We start from the raw sequence: 22,749 nt of genomic DNA on the forward strand, positions 1-22,749 counted from the left end.
TTCATATAGTAAACAAACAGCAATCGACTTTTACTTTGTACAAAAATATTGTAGTTTACCTTTCACTTCCGGTTCCGGTTTAGACGCCTATGAAGCGCGCTATCTCCTTCGCTACAGGTTACGGTAAGATACTTAATGAATAAAGTTGTATACTGATATTTACGTCAGGTCTTTATATGTCTTCACTAATTATCTTCATCTTTTAAAAATTGCTGGTTTGTATGATGGCTAGTTATCGAGTTAACGTGAGAGGAAGTTAGCTTGCTTACGTTAACGTTAGCTTTGCAGTTCAGCCAGTGTCATTCGTTTTAGTAAATTCATGCTATTTTACATTTTTTGGTATTTAGATGGTCTACAATATCTATCTAGCTTTCTATGTAATTTTTATCACTTGCATGAGCAACCCTTTCAGGCCTATGGTTTGGCTCCATGTCAGAACGAACTAACGTTCAGCCAGCATTTGCCAGATAACGTTAGCTATCTAGCTAACGTCATCTGCATGACGGTTCGGGCTAGGCCTGCCGGTTATCGCCAGCATGTCACACCTACAAGGAATCAGCTAAAGTCAAGATAGACCCCGCCCCCAAGTTTCCTGATATTGAATCCATATAACCCCTAGATTGCTTCTTTGACCCCTCATCTCTTCACTGGCAACTTTCTCTACAGAGATTTGATACGTTTACGTTCCAGCATGTCTCACAACTACTCCTACAGACGACCACCACCAGCTAAAGATCTAAGAGCCAGGGCTTTCGACTCTCCAGATCACCTGCACCCTGGAGACCACGGTCACAATGTTTACAGATCGTCCCAGGAGCCACCGTCTCATTCCACAATACCATCCTACCCATCCTCCTCATCCAGAGCCTCTGCTGCCACCGAGTCCCCTTACTCCTTCTCACTAAGCCAGTCAGACCCTTACTCCTCCCTAAGCCGGTCAGACCCTTACTCTTCCTCTCTGAGCCGGTCAGACCAAACTCTGACCCTCCTGAGCAGCTGTGGGCTCGAGCCCAAAGATTTGTCTCTACTAGCCGAGATGCCTGAGGAGCTCATCACTGTGGAGAACCTACCACGTCTGCTCCTGGAGATCAGAAAGAAGAGGGCGACACAGCAGCCACCATATCCAGCCATGACCTCTTACCCCCCTGCTGCCACATCTCGCCCCCCCACTGCTACCCCTCCTCCAGGCCGTGCGTGGGAGCAGGGTGACCGGAGTCATTCTCAGACATTAGACTACCCATTGGACCCCCACCCCGCTCTTCCCCCTTCCCAACTCCTTCCCACAGAACAGGCTGAGCCCTGGCAACTAGATCGTCATGGCAACCCGATGCAGTACACACGCTCTCGCCTAGAACCTGTGCCTGTCCGAGTTGTGGACTACCACTATGGTAAAGAAACTCCCAGAAGTTACCAAACTCCTAGGTCCACTTACAGCACGGCCCAAGGAGGAAGCAGCAACAGCTGGAAACCCCCCAACTCATCCCAACCAGCAGTAGATTACAGGTACCCACCAGCTACAAACTACAGACCACGCCCAGACCAAGATGTCCCAGTTGTCGCAATCAAGATGGCCACCTCTGGCAAAACTCCCACCAAGAAGGCTGCTCTTGACTTCCACGGAGATATCCCCCAAACGTTTCCTTATTCGTGCTCTCTCTGCGATATTACTGTGCTCTCTGAAAAGGTAAGTAGCTTACTCCTCTTATTTCTGTTGAATCTGCATTATCTGGGTCTCAGGTAGGTTCATGTGTGTGTGAAAGGGTCCAAAGTGTATGAATCCTAAGCCTATTTGTGCCACTAATAATATACAGTTACTGCTACGTATGTTAGAAGACAGCCTATGCATTATCTTAAATATGAACAATCAGTGAGAACTTTTTTGTTGTTGTCCTTTTTGTTGTTGTTACAGTGCTGGTTCACACACGTCAATGGAACTCAACATGCAGACGGACAGCTCACACTTCTTCAAATGTGAGTAATCACATACTCAATGTGTTTTTCCAGTTCTCCACTCAACAGCATGACACAAGCATTTTGCTATATCTGCTAAATATGTGTATGTGACCAATACATTTGATGAAGTTTCAAACTCTTACTGTCAGTATTGATATTGTAATAGGCCTAGCTTAAATCGATATAGGTGCCTAAGTTGTCCAGCTTTTAAAAAAATCATTCCATCTCTTCTTCTTGTGCCTACGTTTTTAGGTATCCTGAATGGGATTGCCGGATGCAGACCGCCAGAAGGTAAGTGCATATCTCTCTGTCTGTGTGTGTGTGTGCTTGGTATTAATGTAGAATAGATCCTAACTACAGGCCTTTTAATCCCTTTAGTGGTGACGACCACACAGAGAGACCAAGGGTTGACGAGAAGACTGGTGGACCTTCCCATAGGTCTATTAACTACTTAGGTAAACTAACTGCATTAGCTTGCCTATACATAATACAGTGCCCTCAGAAAGTATTCATACCCCTTGACTTATTATACATTTTGTTGTTACAGCCTGAATTTAAAATGGATTAAATATATTTTGTTCTCTCTCTCCCATCTACACACAATACCCCATAATGACAAAGTGAAAACATGTTTTTTGAAATTGTTGCACATGTATTGAAAATGAAATACAGAAATCAAATTTACATAAGTATTCACACCCCTGAGTCAATGCATGTTAGAATCACCTTTGGCAGTGATTACAGCTGTTGAGTCTTTCTGGCTATGTCTCGAGGAGCTTTGCACACCTGAATTGTACACTATTTGCACATTATTGTTTTTTAAATTCTTCATTCTCTGTCAAGTTGGTTGTTGATCATTGCAAAACAGCCATTTAAGTCTTGCCATAGATTTTCAAGCGGATTTAAGTCAACTGTAACTAGGCCACTCAGGAAAATTCGATGTCATCTTGGTAAGCAACTCCAGTGTATATTTGGCCTTGAGTTGTAGGTTATTGTCTTGCTGAAAGGTGAATTTGTTTCCCAGTGTCTGTTGGAAAACAGACTGAACCAGGTTTTCCTCTAGGATTTTGCCTGCGCTTTGCTCTATTCCATTTTTTTTATCCTAAAAAACTCCCTAGTACTTGTCGATGACGAGCATACCCATAACATGATGCAGCCACCACCATGCTTGAAAATATTAAGAGTGGTACTCAGTGATGTGTTGTGTTGGAGATGCCCCAAACATAATGCTTTGTATTCAGGACATAAAGTAAATTTTTTGGCCACCTTTTTTAGCAGTTTTATTTTATTGTAAACAGGATGCATGTTTGGAATATTTTTATTCTGTACAAGCTTCCTTCTTTTCACTTTGTCATTTAGGTTAGTAGGTAGCCTAGTGGTTAGAGCATTGGGCCAGTAACTGAAAGGTTGCTGGATCGAATTCCTGAGCTGACAAGGTTCAAGTCTGTCATTCTGCCCCTGAGCAAGGCAGTTAACCCACTGTTCCCCGGGCACCGAAGACATGGATGTTGATTTAAGGCAGCCCCCCGTACCTCTCTGATTCAGAGGGGTTGGGTTAAATGCGGAAGACACATTTCCGTTGAAGGCATTCAGTTGTGCAACTGACTAGGTATCCCCCTTTTCCCTTTAGTATTGTGGCTTAACTACAAAGTTGTTGATCCTCAGTTTTCTCCAATCACAGCCATTAAACTCTGTAACTGTTTAAAGTTACCATTTGCCTCATGGTGAAATCCCTAAGTGGTTTCCTTCCTCTCCGGCAACTGAGTTAGGAAGGACACCTGTATCTTTGTAATGACTGGGTGTATTGATACACAATCCAAAGTGTAATTAATAACTTCACCATGCTCAAAGGGATATTCAATGTCTGCTTTATTTAATTTTTACCCATCTACCAATACGTGCCCTTCTTTGTGAGTCATTGGAAAACCTCCCTGGTCTTTCTGGTTGAATCTGCTTGAAATTCACTGCTCGACTGAGGGACCTTACAGATCATTGTATGTGTGGGGTACAGAAGTGAGGTAGTCGTTCAAAAATCATATTAAACACTAGTATTGAACACAGAATGAGTTCTTGTGACTTATTAAAGACATTTTTAATCCTGAACTTATTTAGGCTTGCCATAACGAAGTGGTTGAATACATATTGGCATTTCAGCTTTTCATTTTTCATTCATTTGTTAACATTTCTCAGAACTTAATTCCACTTTTACATTATGGGGTATTGTGTGCAGGCCAGTGACACAATCTCAATTTAATCAATTTTATATTCAGGCTGAAACACAACAATGTGGAGTAAGTCAAGGGGTGTGAATACTTCCTGTATATACCATTTTATCAGACACTTTTATCAAGCATACATGTTCGTATTTCGAATTGTAATTTTTTATTTATTTTACCTTTATTTAACTAGGCAAGTCAGTTAAGAACAAATTCTTCTTTTCAATGACGGCCTAGGAACAGTGGGTTAACTGCCTTGTTCAGGGGCAGAACAACAGATTTTTACCTTGTCAGCTCGGGGATTCGATCTTGCATCCTTTTGGTTGCAAGTCCAAAACTCTAACCGTTAGGCTACCTGCCGCCCCACAACTCTGGTGTTGGTAGCACCATGTTCTACAAACTGAGCCACACAGGACCATTTGCTTTGACGGTATATGTCTGATATATTCATATAACATATTAACGTGCCAGTAACTTACCTTTTATATTGTCCTGTAGGTAAACCGTCAAGTAGCGGCTCTAGAAAAAACATAGACACTACGACAAAGGTTACAAAGGTATTGTTCTTCCTGCTCTTCTGTTTTATTACTATCTAGTCTTCCCCTTTTTTTTTCACCTTGTCTGTTTACTTTCCCTAATTTTCTAGGGGAGTGGCAAAGTGGTTTGTGCCAAATTTACCGCCCGGTGTCTCAACGAAGATGGTTTGAAGGACCTGATTAAACCATTTGGGGAAGTAGTGAAAGTCATCATGTTTCCTGCTTTGGTAAGAAGACTAGTAACCTATTCATCCTGCCATCTATTCAAATACCTAATATATGTCTTTTGAATTCCTATGAAATGGGTCAGAAGTCTTGTATTGACTGAATAATAATTGAGAATCTTATAGTCATCATGTTGTAAGTATAGAAATAGAATCGCCACCCATCATGGCCTCATTGACTACAATAGGGATATCCATTCTAGTAATAATGTTTTTATGGTTCTTGTAACGCTGCATCTTCAGGCGTTTGTGGAGTTGGGCTCAACGGACCAGGCCGCCGATATTGTGACATACTACCTCAGTAACCCGGTGATGGTGAAAGGAGGACAAGTCACCTTCTCTGTCTCGTCAACATTTAATTTCCTACAGGTACATTTTTACAAGATTCATTCATTTATACCATTTTTGTTAAATTTGGTTGAAGGGGTAATTGAGGATTTTCCCTAAAACAACCACACACGCACACAGTATTATTCAATGAGTTAAATAAATCCATTTATGTCCGTATAGAGTTCCCGGGTGTTGAGTTTTTCCCCTGTGCCTCCTGGTAAAGAGTCTGCCGCGTGGAAAAGAGAGTTACTGGCTGTAGCTGAAGGATTTGGACCTGTGGAGCACTCTCTATTCTTACCTACGCAGGTATTAAACAGCATATTGCTTTGAACTTTTTGGTCTTTGTTATAGTATACTACAATTTGCTTACAGTGTATCCTGTCCTCTTAGGCATTTGTGGAAATGTCTAATGCACTGGATGCACAGAAGCTTGTACGACACCATACGTCCAAACACCTGAAAATAGATGAGATACATATTAAAGTGGCCTTCTCATCAGAGTATAATACACTTCGGTAAGTTGATGCGTCCCCTGTTGTTCTATTAGCTTTTGTTTCGCATGCAAACATGCATTAATTATGGCTTCTGAATTCAGATTGTCAGACACTGTCACTGTTATAACCACTGTATTAAAGGAGAAATAGTTAATTTAGACTCTGTAAAAGCCAGAAAACATGGAAATTAAAGTGTTGTCTGTAAACCTTTTTTCCATCACATCATGCAGGACCATGTCTGAGAGGAAGTCTTCAGACAGAAAGTCTTCAGACAGGAGCAGGAAGTCTGAAGACAGATCTAAGAGAAAGAGAACCCCAAGCCCCAGAAGGTGGTCCCTAAGCCCCAGGAGAGATTCCCCAATCTCCTCAAAGAGGAGGAGGAGTAGAGAGAGGGATAGCGACCGTCACAAAGAACGAGTGAAATCAAATTGTGGGGGTAAAAGCAGGCCAAGGTCCCCCAGCAAACAGAGCTCCAATCGGTCCTCCAGAAGCCCCCGCAGGCCAAGGTCCCCCAGCAAACAGAGCTCCAGTCGGTCCTCCAGAAGCCCCCGCAGGCCAAGGTCCCCCAGCAAACAGAGCTCCAGTCGGTCCTCCAGAAGCCCTCGCTCCCATACTAAAGAGCGGGTGTCCAGTGAGAAGGTATCCCCCATTTCCACATCCACTTGCTCACAACCTCCCACCAAGAATAAGACCCCATCCCAGTCCTCCACTGTGATGGAGAAGTCCGAAAAGGCTGTCGACACGATTGACCAGAGCAAGCAAGAAACTGAGACGCAGGACAGCCACGAGGATGGAGCCATGGAAGCCTGTGATATGGACAGTGACATCGAGGGGATGGCCGTGTATGGGGAGGATGGGGAGGAGAACTCTGACATGGGAGAGGAGGGAGGGGAGGGAGAGGAAGAGGAACCGCAGGAGAGTGCTGAGGACTTGATCCAGGAGTTTAAAGACCTATGTGAGCCCAGGCAGAAAGCAACCTCTGAGACTGTAGATGATGCTCCTACAGAAGAGCTCTCAGCTACTGGGTCAGAACAGGGGAAAGAGCTCTCTGCTACCGGGTCAGAACAGGGGAAAGAGCTCTCTGCTACCGGGTCAGAACAGGGGAAAGAGCTCTCTGCTACCGGGTCAGAACAGGGGAAAGAGCTCTCAGCTACTGGGTCAGAACAGGGGAAAGAGCTCTCTGCTACCGGGTCAGAACAGGGGAAAGAGCTCGCAGCTGCCGTGTCAGAACAGGGGAAAGAGCTCTCAGCTGCCGTGTCAGAACAGGGGAAAGAGCTCTCAGCTGCCGTGTCAGAACAGGGGAAAGAGCTCTCTGCTACCGGGTCAGAACAGGGGAAAGAGCTCTCAGCTACCGGGTCAGAACAGGGGAAAGAGCTCTCAGCTGCCGGGTCAGAACAGGGGAAAGAGCTCTCTGCTACCGGGTCAGAACAGGGGAAAGAGCTCTCAGCTGCTGAGTCAGAACAGGGGAAAGAGCTCTCAGCTGCCGGGTCAGAACAGGGGAAAGAGCTCTCAGCTGCCGGGTCAGAACAGGGGAAAGAGCTCTCAGCTGCCGGGTCAGAACAGGGGAAAGAGCTCTCAGCTGCCGGGTCAGAACAGGGGAAAGAGCTCTCAGCTGCCGGGTCAGAACAGGGGAAAGAGCTCTCAGCTACCGGGTCAGAACAGGGGAAAGAGAGAGATGGTGAAGACCAGAAAGGAGATATTTCATACGTTGATGAGGTAAAGTACACGCCGGTCTTTAACATGTAGTTCATCTATACATGCTCTGTCAGGTCTTTAACATGTAGTTCATCTATACATGCTCTGTCAGGTCTTTAACATGTAGTTCATCTATACATGCTCTGTCAGGTCTTTAACATGTAGTTCATCTATACATGCTCTGTCAGGTCTTTAACATGTAGTTCATCTATACATGCTCTGTCAGGTCTTTAACATGTAGTTCATCTATACATGCTCTGTCAGGTCTTTAACATGTAGTTCATCTATACATGCTCTGTCAGGTCTTTAACATGTAGTTCATCTATACATGCTCTGTCAGGTCTTTAACATGTAGTTCATCTATACATGCTCTGTCAGGTCTTTAACATGTAGTTCATCTATACATGCTCTGTCAGGTCTTTAACATGTAGTTCATCTATACATGCTCTGTCAGGTCTTTAACATGTAGTTCATCTATACATGCTCTGTCAGGTCTTTAACATGTAGTTCATCTATACATGCTCTGTCAGGTCTTTAACATGTAGTTCATCTATACATGCTCTGTCAGGTCTTTAACATGTAGTTCATCTATACATGCTCTGTCAGGTCTTTAACATGTAGTTCATCTATACATGCTCTGTCAGGTCTTTAACATGTAGTTCATCTATACATGCTCTGTCAGGTCTTTAACATGTAGTTCATCTATACATGCTCTGTCAGGTCTTTAACATGTAGTTCATCTATACATGCTCTGTCAGGTCTTTAACATGTAGTTCATCTATACATGCTCTGTCAGGTCTTTAACATGTAGTTCATCTATACATGCTCTGTCAGGTCTTTAACATGTAGTTCATCTATACATGCTCTGTCAGGTCTTTAACATGTAGTTCATTTATACATGCTCTGTCAGGTCTTTAACATGTAGTTCATCTATACATGCTCTGTCAGGTCTTTAACATGTAGTTCATCTATACATGCTCTGTCAGGTCTTTAACATGTAGTTCATCTATACATGCTCTGTCAGGTCTTTAACATGTAGTTCATCTATACATGCTCTGTCAGGTCTTTAACATGTAGTTCATCTATACATGCTCTGTCAGGTCTTTAACATGTAGTTCATCTATACATGCTCTGTCAGGTCTTTAACATGTAGTTCATCTATACATGCTCTGTCAGGTCTTTAACATGTAGTTCACCTATTTAATAAGTCAAATTGAAAAAAGACAAGTGAACATAGTTCCAATATGTAAAATACAAGGTGTCATGTTTAATACATGTTGTCTGTTTCAGTAAATCCTAAATGTTATGTTTTGATGTTTGTTCCCCTCAGCCTGATTTCCCAGAGGACCTTGAGAATCTTATCACGTTGGATGAGCTGGAGGAGGATTCCTCAGGCGATAACCAAGGTGACTTATTACTCAACACCTAGCAACTGGACCATAGATTCCATTCAAACTTCAGCACTTTTAAAGAAAGAGTAACATTGTTATGAAGGTCATTGATTGTATGTTTATCTTACATTGCAGATAACCAATCAATAGATGAGACCAAGAGCAGATCTAAGAGCAAGGTGAGTAAATGTGTGTGTGTATATATATATATATATATATATCGTTTTTTTATTATTGTTTCTGATGTGTTCTGTGAGTCAGTACTGGTCATCTGTTTAGAATTGTTCATTCAACCTTCTAACTGGGGGATATTGGTTTTAAGCAATATATCAGTCTAACACCATATATATACGATCTGGGTTGAGTGGGTTCATTGCAGCTTTAGTTAACTATTGTCAATAAGGTTGTTACAAACACACCTGTAAAATATTTTCATTTCAGCCCTCAGGACGTGATCAGACACCTGGTAGAGTGATCTACGTCAAAAACCTTCCCAGAGGCTTCTATACAGATAGTGACTTCCTGAAGATTGTTAAAGGCTTTGGGAGAGTGCACCGCTATTTCCTCCTTCGCAATGGTGAAGAGGTATTTTCCCAACAGAAGGAAATCTAAAATGGAGTCGATCCTAATGATGTACTACAAGTCTGGTCACATTTGTTGTTTCAGTAACCATGGTCTCTCTCCTCTCATCTATCTCTCAGGGCTTCATTGAGATGGAGAGGTCTTCTGATGCGACAAAGGCTTTAAGAGAGCTGCGTTATAACGGCTGTAAATTATACGGCCAGAAGTTGATCATCCTGCGGTCTCAGAAATACAAAAGACTAACAACAGGGTTGGTGCTGCTCTGCTAAACAGACGTATAACGCACTCAGTCCCATCCCGTGTGGGAGCCACTGATAATTGATGTTCCTCTGTCTGTTCTGATACAAAATATCCCTGTCTGATCATATTTTATGTCCAGTGATTTCTGCCTATCTATTTTAAGGTTTAACGTTTCTAAAGTTATATAATTCTGGACTAAAAAGAAATGATCTTATTTTGTCAGGTGGAAACCTGAATCTGATTCTAAAAGTGATCGAAAGAAAGATCACAGGAGTACTAGAAGCAGTAGCAGAATAAGGAGTGGACGGACCCGCAGTCACTCAAAGTCAGCGGCTAAGGACGAGGAGACAAAAGAGAAGGAAGAGGAGACAAAAGAGAAGGAAGAGGAGACAAAAGAGAAGACATCACGACAAGTACGCTCCGAGCCAGCCCAACACTGTGACAAGGAGGACAGAGGAGTGTCTGAAGGGAATATTGACAAATCCTCCAACAGTGAAGACCAAAAGGATGCCCCTGCTGCTGAGGAAGAGAAGCAGGCCTGTAGCAATGAGGATAATGTGGAAACCAAGATGGAGGATGATGTGGAAAAGGGACCAGATTCCATGAAGACTGGTATGGAGTCATCGTTCCAGGCCAACAACCCAGTGGGTAAGTGTTTGGATGGGATTTATAGCCTCACTGCACTCACGGTAGCTTGGTCTCAGATCTGTTGTCTTCTTCTATAGCCTGGTCTCAGATCTGTTGTCTTTTTATAGCCTGGTCCCAGATCTGTTGTCTCTTTCTATAGCCTGGCCCCAGATCTGTTTGTGCTCTTGTCAACTCCATGGCATGACAATTCTATTAGCAGTAGGAAAGAGAGCACAATAAGACTGGCACCCAGGCTACTGCCATGTCTCCTTTCAAGAAAAATAACACAATTACCTTTTTAGACTTCATCACTGAAACAACTATTTTAATTTGTTTGCTTTGAAAACACTACCAAGTTGTGCAGCAATGAACTGTAGTAAGAGGCATTGTCTTTATGAAGTACAGTACTATGTTTTCTAATGTGTTTGTTACAGGAAGAGAATTCATTAAACCTGTCATGGGCTACTTCTGCGACCTGTGTCAAGTCATCTATGTCAATGAGGACGAAGCAAAGAACCAACACTGCAGCAGCCTCGGTCACTATCTGAAGTTTATGGTAAAGCACCAGAATCCTGTTGAATCTCATCAGAATCATCTCACTTGAGTTTTTTTATGCTTCTTTATCGTAAGTGTAGAAACAATGATTGGCCGACTGCTCTTCTATAGTCCCTATTACCAAATAATGTAAGTCACAGGTGGTTTGAAAAAGTAGGATCATGGAGGAGATGGGTCGCGGGTATCTATTCTTTACATTATTCAACCACCATTTCTGTGCAGTTATTTGCTGTGTACATTACATGTTTACCTGGACGATTACTGAGCTGTATGATTTGTGTTGTCTCACAGGAACATTCAGGTAAAGACACAGCCTCTAGCTAAAAGATGTCCATCTCTGGAGGAAGTTGACAAGATGACAGTTTTAGGCCCAATTTGACGGGAAGTGTACAAGTGCACACTTCCGGAGGAGGGTGGAGAATCTGGATTTTTCTTTATATTGCACTCAAGAAGAACGGCGCAGGTTTACCTAATCCACGAGAGGCTCTTTGTGAAACTCATCCTAGAACAATAAATGAGATTGCAGATTACGTTAATCTGTATTGCTTTATATGAACAAATGTTCAGCACCAACCTACATATATTGTTATGTTTGTGTTTATAATAGCTCAGATCTACTTTCTGTAACGTGAATTGTTTGTTCAGTTTTCCTATGTTATTTGTTTTCAAGATTTGTTTGAAATTGAAATTCATTCTAAAAGATTGTTAATAAACATGCTTAATTATTAATGTTGTAATTGAACATTCTTCAAGCAAGATAACATCACCGCCTTTTAGTTTGCTCTAGGTTCAGGATTATAACCAATGATGTATATAAACCCTGGATGACTGACGCTATGTATTGGCCAATGAAAGGCTTTGAAGCCACTGGTCGGCCATATTGGCACTCCTCAGTAGGAGCAGTCCTCCATAGGAATGAATGGAATTCTACAGTATTTAAATTAAATTCATGTATTATATAGGTATATATATTTTGTAGTAACATTAGTACTTTCTACAAATTATACTTAAAAGGAAAATGGTTATTTTATTATGTTTAGTTCACATAATTTAAGTATGCATTAAGATGTCTGTAATAGAATAAATGTGGCAAAAACAAATGTAGACATTTAAAGGAATTTCTATATCTTCCAAAATGTTTTGTTACAATAGTGGCTTCAAAACAGTGCCCCATGTCAGTCATCTATTTGTCAACAGCTAGTGAGCGATGTCTAATATTAAAGAAGTCTCAAGGTATTGCTTGCCTGAGGTAGAGTACCTTATGATAAGCTGTAGACCACACTATCTACCGAGAGAATAGACACCTGTAGACCACACTATCTACCGAGAGAGTATTCGATATTATTTGTAGCCGTCTATTTACCACCACAAAACGGTGCTGGCACTAAGACCGCACTCAACCAGCTGTATAAGGCCATAAGCAAACAAGAAAATGCTCATCCAGAAACGGTGCTCCTAGTGGCTGCAAACTTAAATCCGTTTTACCTCATTTCTACCAGCATGTCACGCACAACCAGAGGGAAATCCACACACAGAGACGCATACAAAGCTCTGCCTCGCCCTCCATTTGTCAAATCTGAACAGAATTCTATCCTGATTCCTGCTTACAAGCAAAAACTAAAGCAGGAAGTACCAGTGACTCTCAATACAGAAGGGGTCAGATGACGCGGATGCTACGCTACAGGACTATTTTGCTAGCACAGACTGGAATATGTTCCGGGATTCATCGAATGGCACTGAGGATTATACAACCTCAGTCATTGGCTTCATCAATAAGTGCATTGACCACGTCGTCCCCACAGTTGACCGTACGTACATATCCCAACCAGAAGCCATGGATTACAGGCAACATCCGCATCGAGCTAAAGGAGCTGCCGCTTTCAAGGAGTGGGACAGTAATCCGGACGCTTTTAAGAAATCCCGCTACGCCCTCAGAAGAACCATCAAACAAGCAAAGCGTCAATACAGACAGGATTAAGATTGAATCCTACTACACTGGCTCTGATGCTCGTCGGATGTGGCAGGGCTTGAAAACTATTACAGACAACAAAGGGAAATCCAGCCGCGAGCTGCCCAGTGACACGAGCCTACCAGATGAGCTAAATGCCTTTTATGCTCGCTTCGAGTATTTTACACTGCTGCTACTCACTGTTTATTATCTATGCATAGTCACTTTACCCCTACCTACATGTACAAATTACCAACTAACCTGTACCCCGGCACACTGACTCAGTACCGGTATACCCTGTATATGCACTCAGACTATCCGGAAGGCCAAAGTTTGTTTCTTTAAGGAGCAGTTCTCTCTCTGTGGGTCTAACCCCAAGAAGTTCTGGAAGCATTAAAGACCTGGAGAATAAACCCTCCTCCTCACAGCTGCCCATGTTCCTTAATGTTGATGATGTGGTTGTTACTGACAAGAAGCACATGGCTGAGCTCTTTAATTACCACTTCTTTAAGTCAGGATTCCTATTTGACTCAGCCAGCTTGCTCATCCAACATTTCCTCATCTCCCACCCCTTCCAATGCAACTATCCCCGATGCTTCTCCCTCTTTTTCCCCTGCTACAAAGTTTCTCCCTGCAGACAGTCACTGAGTCCGAGGTGCTAAAGGGGCTCCTTAAACTTGACCCCCCCAAAAAAAATCTGGGTCAGATGGTTTAGACCCTTTCTTCTTTAAGGTTGCTGCCCCTATAATCGCCAAACTGATCTCCAACCTTTTTAACCTCTCTCTCCTTTCTGGGGAGGTTCCCATTGCTTGGAAGGCAGCCACGGTTCGTCCGTTATTTAAAGGGGGAGATCAAGCTGATCCTAAGCTGATCCTAAGGCCTATTTCTATTTTGCCCTGTTTATCAAATGTGTTAGAAAAACTTGTCAATAATCAACTGACTGGCTTTCTTGATGTCTATAGTATTCTCTTGGGTATGCAATCTGGTTTTCGCTCAGGTTATGGATGTGTCACTGCGACCTTAAAGGTCCTCAATGGTGTCACCATTGCCATTGATTCTAAGCAATATTGTGCTGCTATTTTTATTGACTTGGCCAAAGCTTTTGATATGGTAGACCATTCCCTTCTTGTGGGCCGGCTAAGGAGTATTGGTGTCTCCGAGGGGTCTTTCGGCTGGTTTGCTAACTCCCTCTCTCAAAGAGTGCAGTGTATAAAGTCAGTAAATCTGCTGTCTCAGCCACTCCCTGTCACCAAGGGAGTACCCCAAGACTCGATTCTACGCCCCACGCTCTTCTCAATTTACATCAAAAACATAGCTCAGGCAGTAGGAAGCTCTCTCATCCATTTATATGTTGATGATACAGTCTTATACTCAGCTGGCCCCTCCCCGGATTTTGGGTTAAATGCTCTACAATAAAACTTTCTTAGTGTCCAACGAGCTTTCTCTACCCGTAACCTTGTTCTGAACACCTCCAAAACAAAGGTCATGTGGTTTGGTAAGAAGAATGCCCCTCCTCCCACAGGTGTTATTACTACCTCTGAGGGTTTAGAGCATGAGGTAGTCACCTCATACAAGTCCTTGGGAGTATGGCTAGACGGTGCACTGTCCTTCTCTCAGCAAATATCAAAGCTGCAGGCTAAAGTTAAACCTAGACTTGGTTTCCTCTATCGTAATCGCTCCTCTTTCACCCCAGCTGCCAAACTAACCCTGCTTCAGATGACCATCCTACCCATGCTAGATTACGGAGACATAATTTATAGATCGGCAGGTAGATGTTCTTTACCATTTGGCCATCATATTTGCCACCAATGCTCCTTATAGGACACATCACTGCACTCTATACTCCTATGTAAACTGGTCATCTCTGTATACCCGTCGCAAGACCCACTGGTTGATGCTTATTTATAAAACCCTCTTAGGCCTCACTCCCCCATATCTGATATCTACAGCCCTCATCCTCCACATACAACACCCGTTCTGCCAGTCACATTCTGTTAAAGGTCCCCAAAGCACACACATCCCTGGGTCGCTCCTCTTTTCAGTTTGTTGCAGCTAGCGACTGGAACAAGCTGCAACAAACACTCAAACTGGACAGTTTTATCTCAATCTCTAAATTCAAAGACTCAATCATGGACACTCTTACTGACAGTTGTGGCTGCTTTGTGTGATGTATTGTTGTCTCTACCTTCTTGCCCTTTGAGATGTCTGTGCCCAATAATGTTTGTACCATGTTTTGTGCTGCTACCATGTTGTTGTTATGTTGCTGCCTTGCTATGTTGTTATCTTAGGTGTCTCTTTATGTAGTGTTGTCACTCTGTTGTGATGTGTGTTTTGTCCTGTATTTATATTGTATTTATTTTAAAAATGTAATTCCAGGCCCCTGTCCCCGCAGGAGGCCTTCTGGTAGGCCGTCATTGAATTTGTTCTTAACTGACTTGCCTAGTTAAATAAAATAAATATTATTATTGTTATTTTATTGTGTTACTGTGTTACTGGTTGTTTTTAGGCAGAACAGTGCCGTAATATCTAACAATACACACATTTTGTTATGTTACAGCCTTATTCTAAAATTGGTTAAAAAAATAAGAATACATCAATCTACACACAATATCCAATAATTACAAAGCCAAAAGAGAAATGTTTGCAAATGTATACAAACGAAAACAACAGAAATATCACATTTACATAAGTATTCATTCCCTTTTCTCAGTACTTTGTTGAAGCACCTTCAGTCTTGGGTAAGACGCTACAAGCTTGGCACACCTGTATTTGGGGAGTTTCTCCCATTATTCTCTGCAGATCCTCTCAAGCTCTGATAGCTATTGTTCCACTAACTACCTGACAGGAGTGCTAGCTAGCTACATTAGCTTGCTAGGTACATCAACAGCTTTAGGTACGTTGTTTTTAGGCTCAACTTCCAAGATTTTCACCAAGAACGTTGCCTCTCCGTCGCTTAGGCAAGGGACATTTAAGGTACACTCAGATGTGAGGATGTAAAACATAATTCGAGGGTTGAGAGCAGTCTACTTCACATTTGGACCGCAACCGATATTCACGTAATAATAATGAATTTACCTCGTCCACAAATTGGTGAAAACTAACAATCTTTCCCCGATGTGTGGGCCGGTGTCCAAGTAGGCTACACGTAGCTATGTGTGTGGAAAACATTTAATCACAGGAAATACGTTTAACTTGTTTAGGATCCTCCGTTTGTAACTCAACTCACTAAGTGTAGCTGTACAGTCCGTGTGTTTGTTGTTGGTCTTGGCTATCTTAATGTTCTGGTTGGTAGCTAGCTATCATTGACGTGGCTGCTAGCGCCACCATATAATATAATATATTATATATAATATACTATAATATTACGCTTTTCTAAGTAGTGAGAACGCTCAAGAGCAGGCAATGTTGAAAAGTAATTTAGACATGTACTTTTCTTAAATATAGTTGTGTAATCGACTAAAACAAAAAGACAACAAGAACATTGCGTTTGGAAAATATATTTTAGTTGTTGCTGTGAGCCAAATGGGGTAACCTAGGTAACCACCGTATTTTGCGGCGTCTGTCTCCATGGTAAATAAACATGGCGGTATCTGGTGAGTGGGAAAATAGTTTTCATAAATGTGCAGACAACTTGTGAACGATAAATGTCTCTGGTTATTAATCGCATGTCATAATGTGGATATGTGTTGCGCTTTCAGTTTCAAGATACTTTACTTTAGTAGGCTTAGCATGGGAGAAGTAACGTGACCTACTAACTGGCTAGCCACTTAGTTAGCTAGAGAACGTTAGCTACCTAGCATTCTATCACGAACAGCACAGCAACAGCATGTTAAATGTTTAAGCAGGCGTGACAATCAGACATTTTGGAAATACATCACTGTAAGCATGTACATAATTGATATGAAATGGGAGGATTTAGAAGACTTGTTTAACTGCTCATTTGTCTCATTCTTGCAGGAAAACATCCAATTGTATCCTTTGTTTTTTGTTGTAATGTAGAATCTGCATCAGCTGCATTTAATAGCTAGTTAACGTCAGCTATTTCATTAGCTACTGTGACAGCTAACGTTAGTCTGCATCTTTAATCCTTATATAGTGCACTACTTCTGACCAGAGCCCTATGGGTACCGATTTGGGACATAACGTTAGGGTTTAGGCTGCTTCACACTCCTATGGAAGCTCTAGTCTAGAGCAGGGGTTCTCAAACGTTTCTCATAACCCGAGTGACATCAAAATAAAATTCAATGAGTTTTACAATGACGTCGGCAGTGCATGGCTGGCTGATCCAAGTCTCGGGCTCTGGGAAGAAACATTTTTAAAGCCCACCACTTGGCTAATATCCTGCAATTCTACACAGTAAGCCATGAGGCAGCGAGAAAACGTAGCAGTTTTAAAGCTGGAGTCCTTAATTGAAACAATAACAAAGCGGACACCCCCGCCTCCGTTTTGGTAAAAAGCTGAGGGATTGTCCTGGAGAAATGTAACCAGTGTTTTGAGGCTATACAGTGTTTGTTTACATTGATATTGTTTACAAACAGAGTATTTTTTTTAAAAAAAGGAGCAATTTTAGGTTCTGATGGGGTACAACAGTTGAAGCATTTCTAAGTTTTATTCTTCAAGATTCGATTAGTATATCATGGTATTCCATACCAAAAATGCATTTAGCAACTAAGGATTACATTTTTAAATTACAGTGCATTTATTCTCAACTAGTCTAAAGAAGGCCAGTTTTATTGCTTAAATCAGCACAACAGTTTTCAGCTGTGCTAACATAATTGCAAAAGGGTTTTCTAATGATCAATTAGCCTTTTAAAATGCTAAACTTGGATTAGCTAACACAACATGCCATTGGAACACAGGAGTGATGGTTGCTGATAATGGGCCTCTGTACGCCTATGTAGATATTACATTTTAAAAAAATCAGCCGTTTCCAGCTATAATAGTAATTTACAAAGATTAACAATGTCTACACTGTATTTCGGATCAATTTGATGTTATTTTAATGGACAAAAAAAGGCGTTTTTCTTTCAAAAACAAGGACATTTCTAAGTGACCCTAAACTTTTGAACAGTAGTGTATATCTTTTTATTTTTTATCATGCCCTTGCAGTACCTCTGCATCCCCCACTTTGAGAACTACTAGTCTGGAGAGCACAGTAAACATTTGCTTAGGAGTATTTTTAAACTCTCCATGGTTAAGTAGGAAGACATGGATGTCATTGTTGTAAAAAAAACTGTGCGTGTGCTTGGTTTATCATCATCCTAAATTTAAGTATTGAATTATTTTATTGTATTTTTTTATTTGACTTTATTACAATTTCCCCAAGGTTTGTGTTACTACATTACACAAGCTCACATTTTCAACACGTAACATTTTGTTGAGATACAAGATCCTTTTTTCTTCAGATTGGTGATGCTAAATATAAAAGTTCACTCTCATCACGAATAGATTTAAATCGATTGCTTTAAACAGATTAATATATGTGGGTTGGTACCATTCATTTTGTTATATGCGTCTGTATGTTGCAGGACTTAGAACACTTATCATTTTTAAAGGTCCAATGCAGCCCTTTTAATCTCAATATCAAATCAGTTCTGGGTAACAGATAAGTACCTTACTCTGATTGTTTTCAATTAAAATTGTAATCTCCCTCCTGACATTCTAGAATTTTGATGACTGTCTTCAACAAATTCTCTTCTTGCCAATGATGTGAAAATTATTCTCAGATTCCGTGTGGCCTAAAAAAATGAACAATTCCATTATGCTTACCGTGTTGTCGACCCACTTGAATCAAAATGCAACACTTCAGAATGTAGCTAGGTGTCTTCTACAAATTGTCCTGTAACCAGTGATGTACACATTATTCCCAGATTCCGTGTGGTTTTTGAGCTGTTAGTTTTAACAGGACGTGCAACCTCATCTCCCCCCCTCTAAAACTATTGATTTCAACGTGATAATCGATAGGAGGGACTGACAAGTGTTGCGTTTCTTTCTGTTGGTGTCCCCCGTATCAAAATGCAACATTCCAAAATGTAGCTGACTGTCTTCTGCAGGTTGTTCTCTAACCAGTGAGTAAAACGATGTGGTTTTTACATTATTCCCCCCCCCTAATCGATATGAGTGATTTATTGTTAAAACAACAGGGTGCTGTTTCTAAGGTGCTCATTTAAAAAATACAAGTAATATGATTAGTATTGTTACACATTTATGTGTAGACAGCACATTTTATGTTTAGGTTTTCAACATATTACAAACTGTTTCTGCATGTTGGTTATTGATTTGGACACGTTAACTGTGTTTTTACATTGAGCTATTGATCTAAATGTTTTGTCAACAGCGACAGCATCATTTTCAACTTAAGTTTTAGGAATCTAAATTGAACTTTCAACATTTTAATTTCCAATGGTATTGGACTTACTCAGGGGAAAACTGCTCAGTGGGTCCAAAAATGTGCTGTGATTTATTTTTGATGATATAGGCTACCAGAAATCACCAAAATGGGTTTGCCCTGCCTACTCATATCATAGATCCTTGGTTATATCATCTGCCAGTGGGCTACCATTTGCAAGTCTTAGATATGACCTTAACGACACATCTCAGTTGTCCTCCACACCACTGCAGGTCCTGTTCTACCTCAACAGATGGTATTTTGCTGCCTACTTCCTTGCTGAGGGTCTGATGTTTGTTTACAAAGGTTTGTAGTCTACTCAAATGGTCACACAAGAGACATTAAACTAATGTTTAATCAATCACTCACTGCCTGATGTTTTGCAAACCCAGTGTCAAGGCTAAAAGCTAAATGATTGATTTGTAAATATGCCTTTGTATTTCCACAGGATTGTTGTTACCATACCCACCAGCTAGTCTCACGCTGGACGTTGGGCTACTCCTTGTTTTCCTTGGCTTGGAGTCCCTCCGAATATTTTACGGTTTGTGTTTTGTTAAGCTGTATTCTGGGCTACAGGTATGTCTCTGCATCATCACATGGTGTAGAATAATACATGTGTTCATTAAAGCAAGAATATTCACATTATGTAGCCTACATTGTGTGCTTATTACTTGTCATATTTATTGCCATAATGGCATCTGATAGTTCTATTTGGCACCTACTGTAGGACTATGCTATATATCCTTCCTTATGATCATGTGCTAATGGGTTTTTTCCGTCCACACTTGTTCCAGGTTGGAAGGGGAACTTAACAGAGCGTTCTCTGGCCATGTCAGTGAGTTTGCTGGTCCTGGTGCCGTGCACAGTGCTGTCTGTATACTACCTGATGCTGCAGACCTTCGTCCTGCGCCTGGAGTTCATCCTTAATGCTGTGTTGCTCTGCTTCTACAGTCTGGAGATGCTGCTGGGAATCATGTCCATATCTGCTTTCTCCAGGTAGGAGAAACATGACATAAACTGGTACCCAGGCTTTCTCCAGCAAGAATAAACATGACATGACATAGCCTGGTTACCAGTCTCTTTCTCCAGGTAGGAGAAACATGACATAGCCTGGTTACCAGTCTCTTTCTCCAGTAGGAGAAACATGACATGACATAGCCTGGTTACCAGTCTCTTTCTCCAGGTAGGAGAAACATGACATAGCCTGGGTACCAGTCTCTTTCTCCAGTAGGAGAAACATGACATGACATAGCCTGGTTACCAGTCTCTTTCTCCAGGTAGGAGAAACATGACATAGCCTGGTTACCAGTCTCTTTCTCCAGTAGGAGAAACATGACATGACATAGCCTGGTTACCAATCTCTTTCTTTTGGTAGGTTGGGTACCAGTCTCTTTCTCCAGGTAGGAGAAACATGACATAGCCTGGTTACCAGTCTCTTTCTCCAGTAGGAGAAACATGACATGGCATATCCTGGGTACCAGTCTGTTTATACTCTCTTGCCAACTCCTTATGGAATTTACATTTAAAGGGTTGCAAGAGAGCAGAAAAAAAACGGGTACCCAGGCTAGGCATGACATGTTTCTCCTACTGGAGAAAGACACTGGCACCCAGGCTAGGCATGACATGCCTGGGTAGATTCCTTGGTTTTAGGCCTCATTGATTATTGATCAATGAATGTGTTATGCTTTGCGCTTTAGCTGTGACCTTGCATAATGTTTCACTGTAAAGGTCCTATATCAGTGATGCTGGATGTGACCTTGCATAATGTTTCACTGTAAAGGTCCTATATCAGTGATGCTGGATGTGACCTTGCGTAGCATTTCACTGTAAAGGTCCTATATCAGTGATGCTGGATGTGACCTTGCATAATGTTTCACTGTAAAGGTCCTATATCAGTGATGCTGGATGTGACCTTGCGTAGTGTTTCACTGTAAAGGTGATGCTGGATGTGATGCTGGATGTGACCTTGCATAATGTTTCACTGTAAAGGTCCTATATCAGTGATGCTGGATGTGACCTTGCGTAGCGTTTCACTGTAAAGGTCCTATATCAGTGATGTTGGATGTGACCTTGCATAATGTTTCACTGTAAAGGTCCTATATCAGTGATGCTGGATGTGACCTTGCATAACGTTTCACTGTAAAGGTCCTATATCAGTGATGCTGGATGTGACCTTGCATAACGTTTCACTGTAAAGGTCCTATATCAGTGATGCTGGATGTGACCTTGCGTAGTGTTTCACTGTAAAGGTGATGCTGGATGTGACCTTGCATAATGTTTCACTGTAAAGGGCCTATATCAGTGATGCTGGATGTGACCTTGCGTAGCGTTTCACTGTAAAGGTCCTATATCAGTGATGTTGGATGTGACCTTGCATAATGTTTCACTGTAAAGGTCCTATAACAGTGATGCTGGATGTGACCTTGCATAACGTTTCACTGTAAAGGTCCTATATCAGTGATGCTGGATGTGACCTTGCATAACGTTTCACTGTAAAGGTCCTATATCAGTGATGCTGGATGTGACCTTGCATAACGTTTCACTGTAAAGGTCCTATATCAGTGATGCTGGATGTGACCTTGCATAACGTTTCACTGTAAAGGTCCTATATCAGTGATGCTGGATGTGACCTTGCATAACGTTTCACTGTAAAGGTCCTATATCAGTGATGCTGGATGTGACCTTGCATAACGTTTCACTGTAAAGGTCCTATAACAGTGATGCTGGATGTGACCTTGCATAACGTTTCACTGTAAAGGTCCTATATCAGTGATGCTGGATGTGACCTTGCATAACGTTTCACTGTAAAGGTCCTATAACAGTGATGCTGGATGTGACCTTGCATAACGTTTCACTGTAAAGGTCCTATATCAGTGATGCTGGATGTGACCTGATCTGCTCAGTGTTTCATTCTCATCAGTTTTTCCTCCATTTTGCCTGTCAGGTCAAAGGTGTACTAAGGAAGACGAATGCTGTAATGTTCCACATCGTTTCAAGAGGAATGAAGAAAGGGTTTTCACCAGGATTGTTATGTGAACATATTTAAATCCCACATGTTGTATTTTTTCTGTTTTTATATTGACTGTTAATAACCGAATATTTATATTTTTGTAACGATGAAATGTCATCTATTTTTTATTTATTTTTACCTGTTTTTGTATCAACTGTCAATCTTGTATGGTACTAGCAACACTAATGGAATTGTCTTATGAGGTTATTCCATCTGCTGTGCCTGATGATGGAATGTATTTGTACGATTTTGCTGATGTTGATTCAGAGCACTATATTTCATTATTTACTTTAATAAATACAATTCCTCATTCATTCATTCACCAGAGGACTTTTTTCCTTGAGTAATTTATATTCCTGATTTGCTGAATCCCCCCAGCAGCCTGTGGTTAAACCCAGATCCTAATTGCATAGAACAGGGATATTGACCAAATATGTGATGTTGAGCATTCTGAAGCAACGTTGATACATTTTTATCGGTCTCTCTAGAGATGGGCAGTTATTATTATTATTATTATTATTATTATTACATTTAACAGTTGAAGACATTTAATAAAACGT

At 41.4% G+C, this 22,749-nt stretch overlaps 2 protein-coding genes across 4 annotated transcripts; both read left to right on the forward strand.

The window, feature by feature from the left end:
* Positions 1–37: 37 nt before the first annotated feature.
* LOC106604139 (uncharacterized) lies at positions 38–11,572 on the forward strand. 2 transcript variants are annotated; one of them, XM_014198542.3, is made up of 18 exons: positions 38–123; positions 667–1,684; positions 1,910–1,971; positions 2,206–2,244; positions 2,332–2,408; positions 4,668–4,726; positions 4,816–4,932; positions 5,173–5,298; positions 5,440–5,565; positions 5,650–5,774; positions 5,984–7,469; positions 8,779–8,854; positions 8,975–9,018; positions 9,281–9,424; positions 9,541–9,671; positions 9,885–10,309; positions 10,723–10,844; positions 11,135–11,572. In XM_014198542.3, exons 2-18 carry the CDS (start codon positions 692–694, stop codon positions 11,165–11,167), a joined length of 4,185 nt encoding a protein of 1,394 aa, XP_014054017.3. In that variant the 5' UTR covers positions 38–123; positions 667–691; the 3' UTR covers positions 11,168–11,572. The 2 variants fall into 2 exon arrangements, with proteins under 2 accessions (XP_014054017.3, XP_045573812.2); XM_045717856.2 differs by lacking the exon at positions 667–1,684 and having other exon boundaries at positions 75–123.
* A 4,119-nt stretch (positions 11,573–15,691) lies between these two features.
* On the forward strand, positions 15,692–22,503 carry LOC106604173 (transmembrane protein 216). 2 transcript variants are annotated; one of them, XM_082975017.1, is made up of 6 exons: positions 15,692–15,764; positions 16,749–16,762; positions 19,392–19,485; positions 19,628–19,720; positions 19,974–20,175; positions 22,124–22,503. In XM_082975017.1, exons 3-6 carry the CDS (start codon positions 19,470–19,472, stop codon positions 22,137–22,139), a joined length of 327 nt encoding a protein of 108 aa, XP_082831143.1. In that variant the 5' UTR covers positions 15,692–15,764; positions 16,749–16,762; positions 19,392–19,469; the 3' UTR covers positions 22,140–22,503. The 2 variants fall into 2 exon arrangements, with proteins under 2 accessions (XP_082831143.1, XP_014054067.2); XM_014198592.3 differs by lacking the exon at positions 15,692–15,764 and having other exon boundaries at positions 16,634–16,762.
* The last annotated feature ends 246 nt before the right edge of the window (positions 22,504–22,749 follow it).

The sequence above is a fragment of the Salmo salar genome, chromosome 05 (assembly GCF_965601325.2).
Source record: "Salmo salar chromosome 05, fSalSal1, whole genome shotgun sequence".
NCBI lineage: Eukaryota > Metazoa > Chordata > Actinopteri > Salmoniformes > Salmonidae > Salmo > Salmo salar.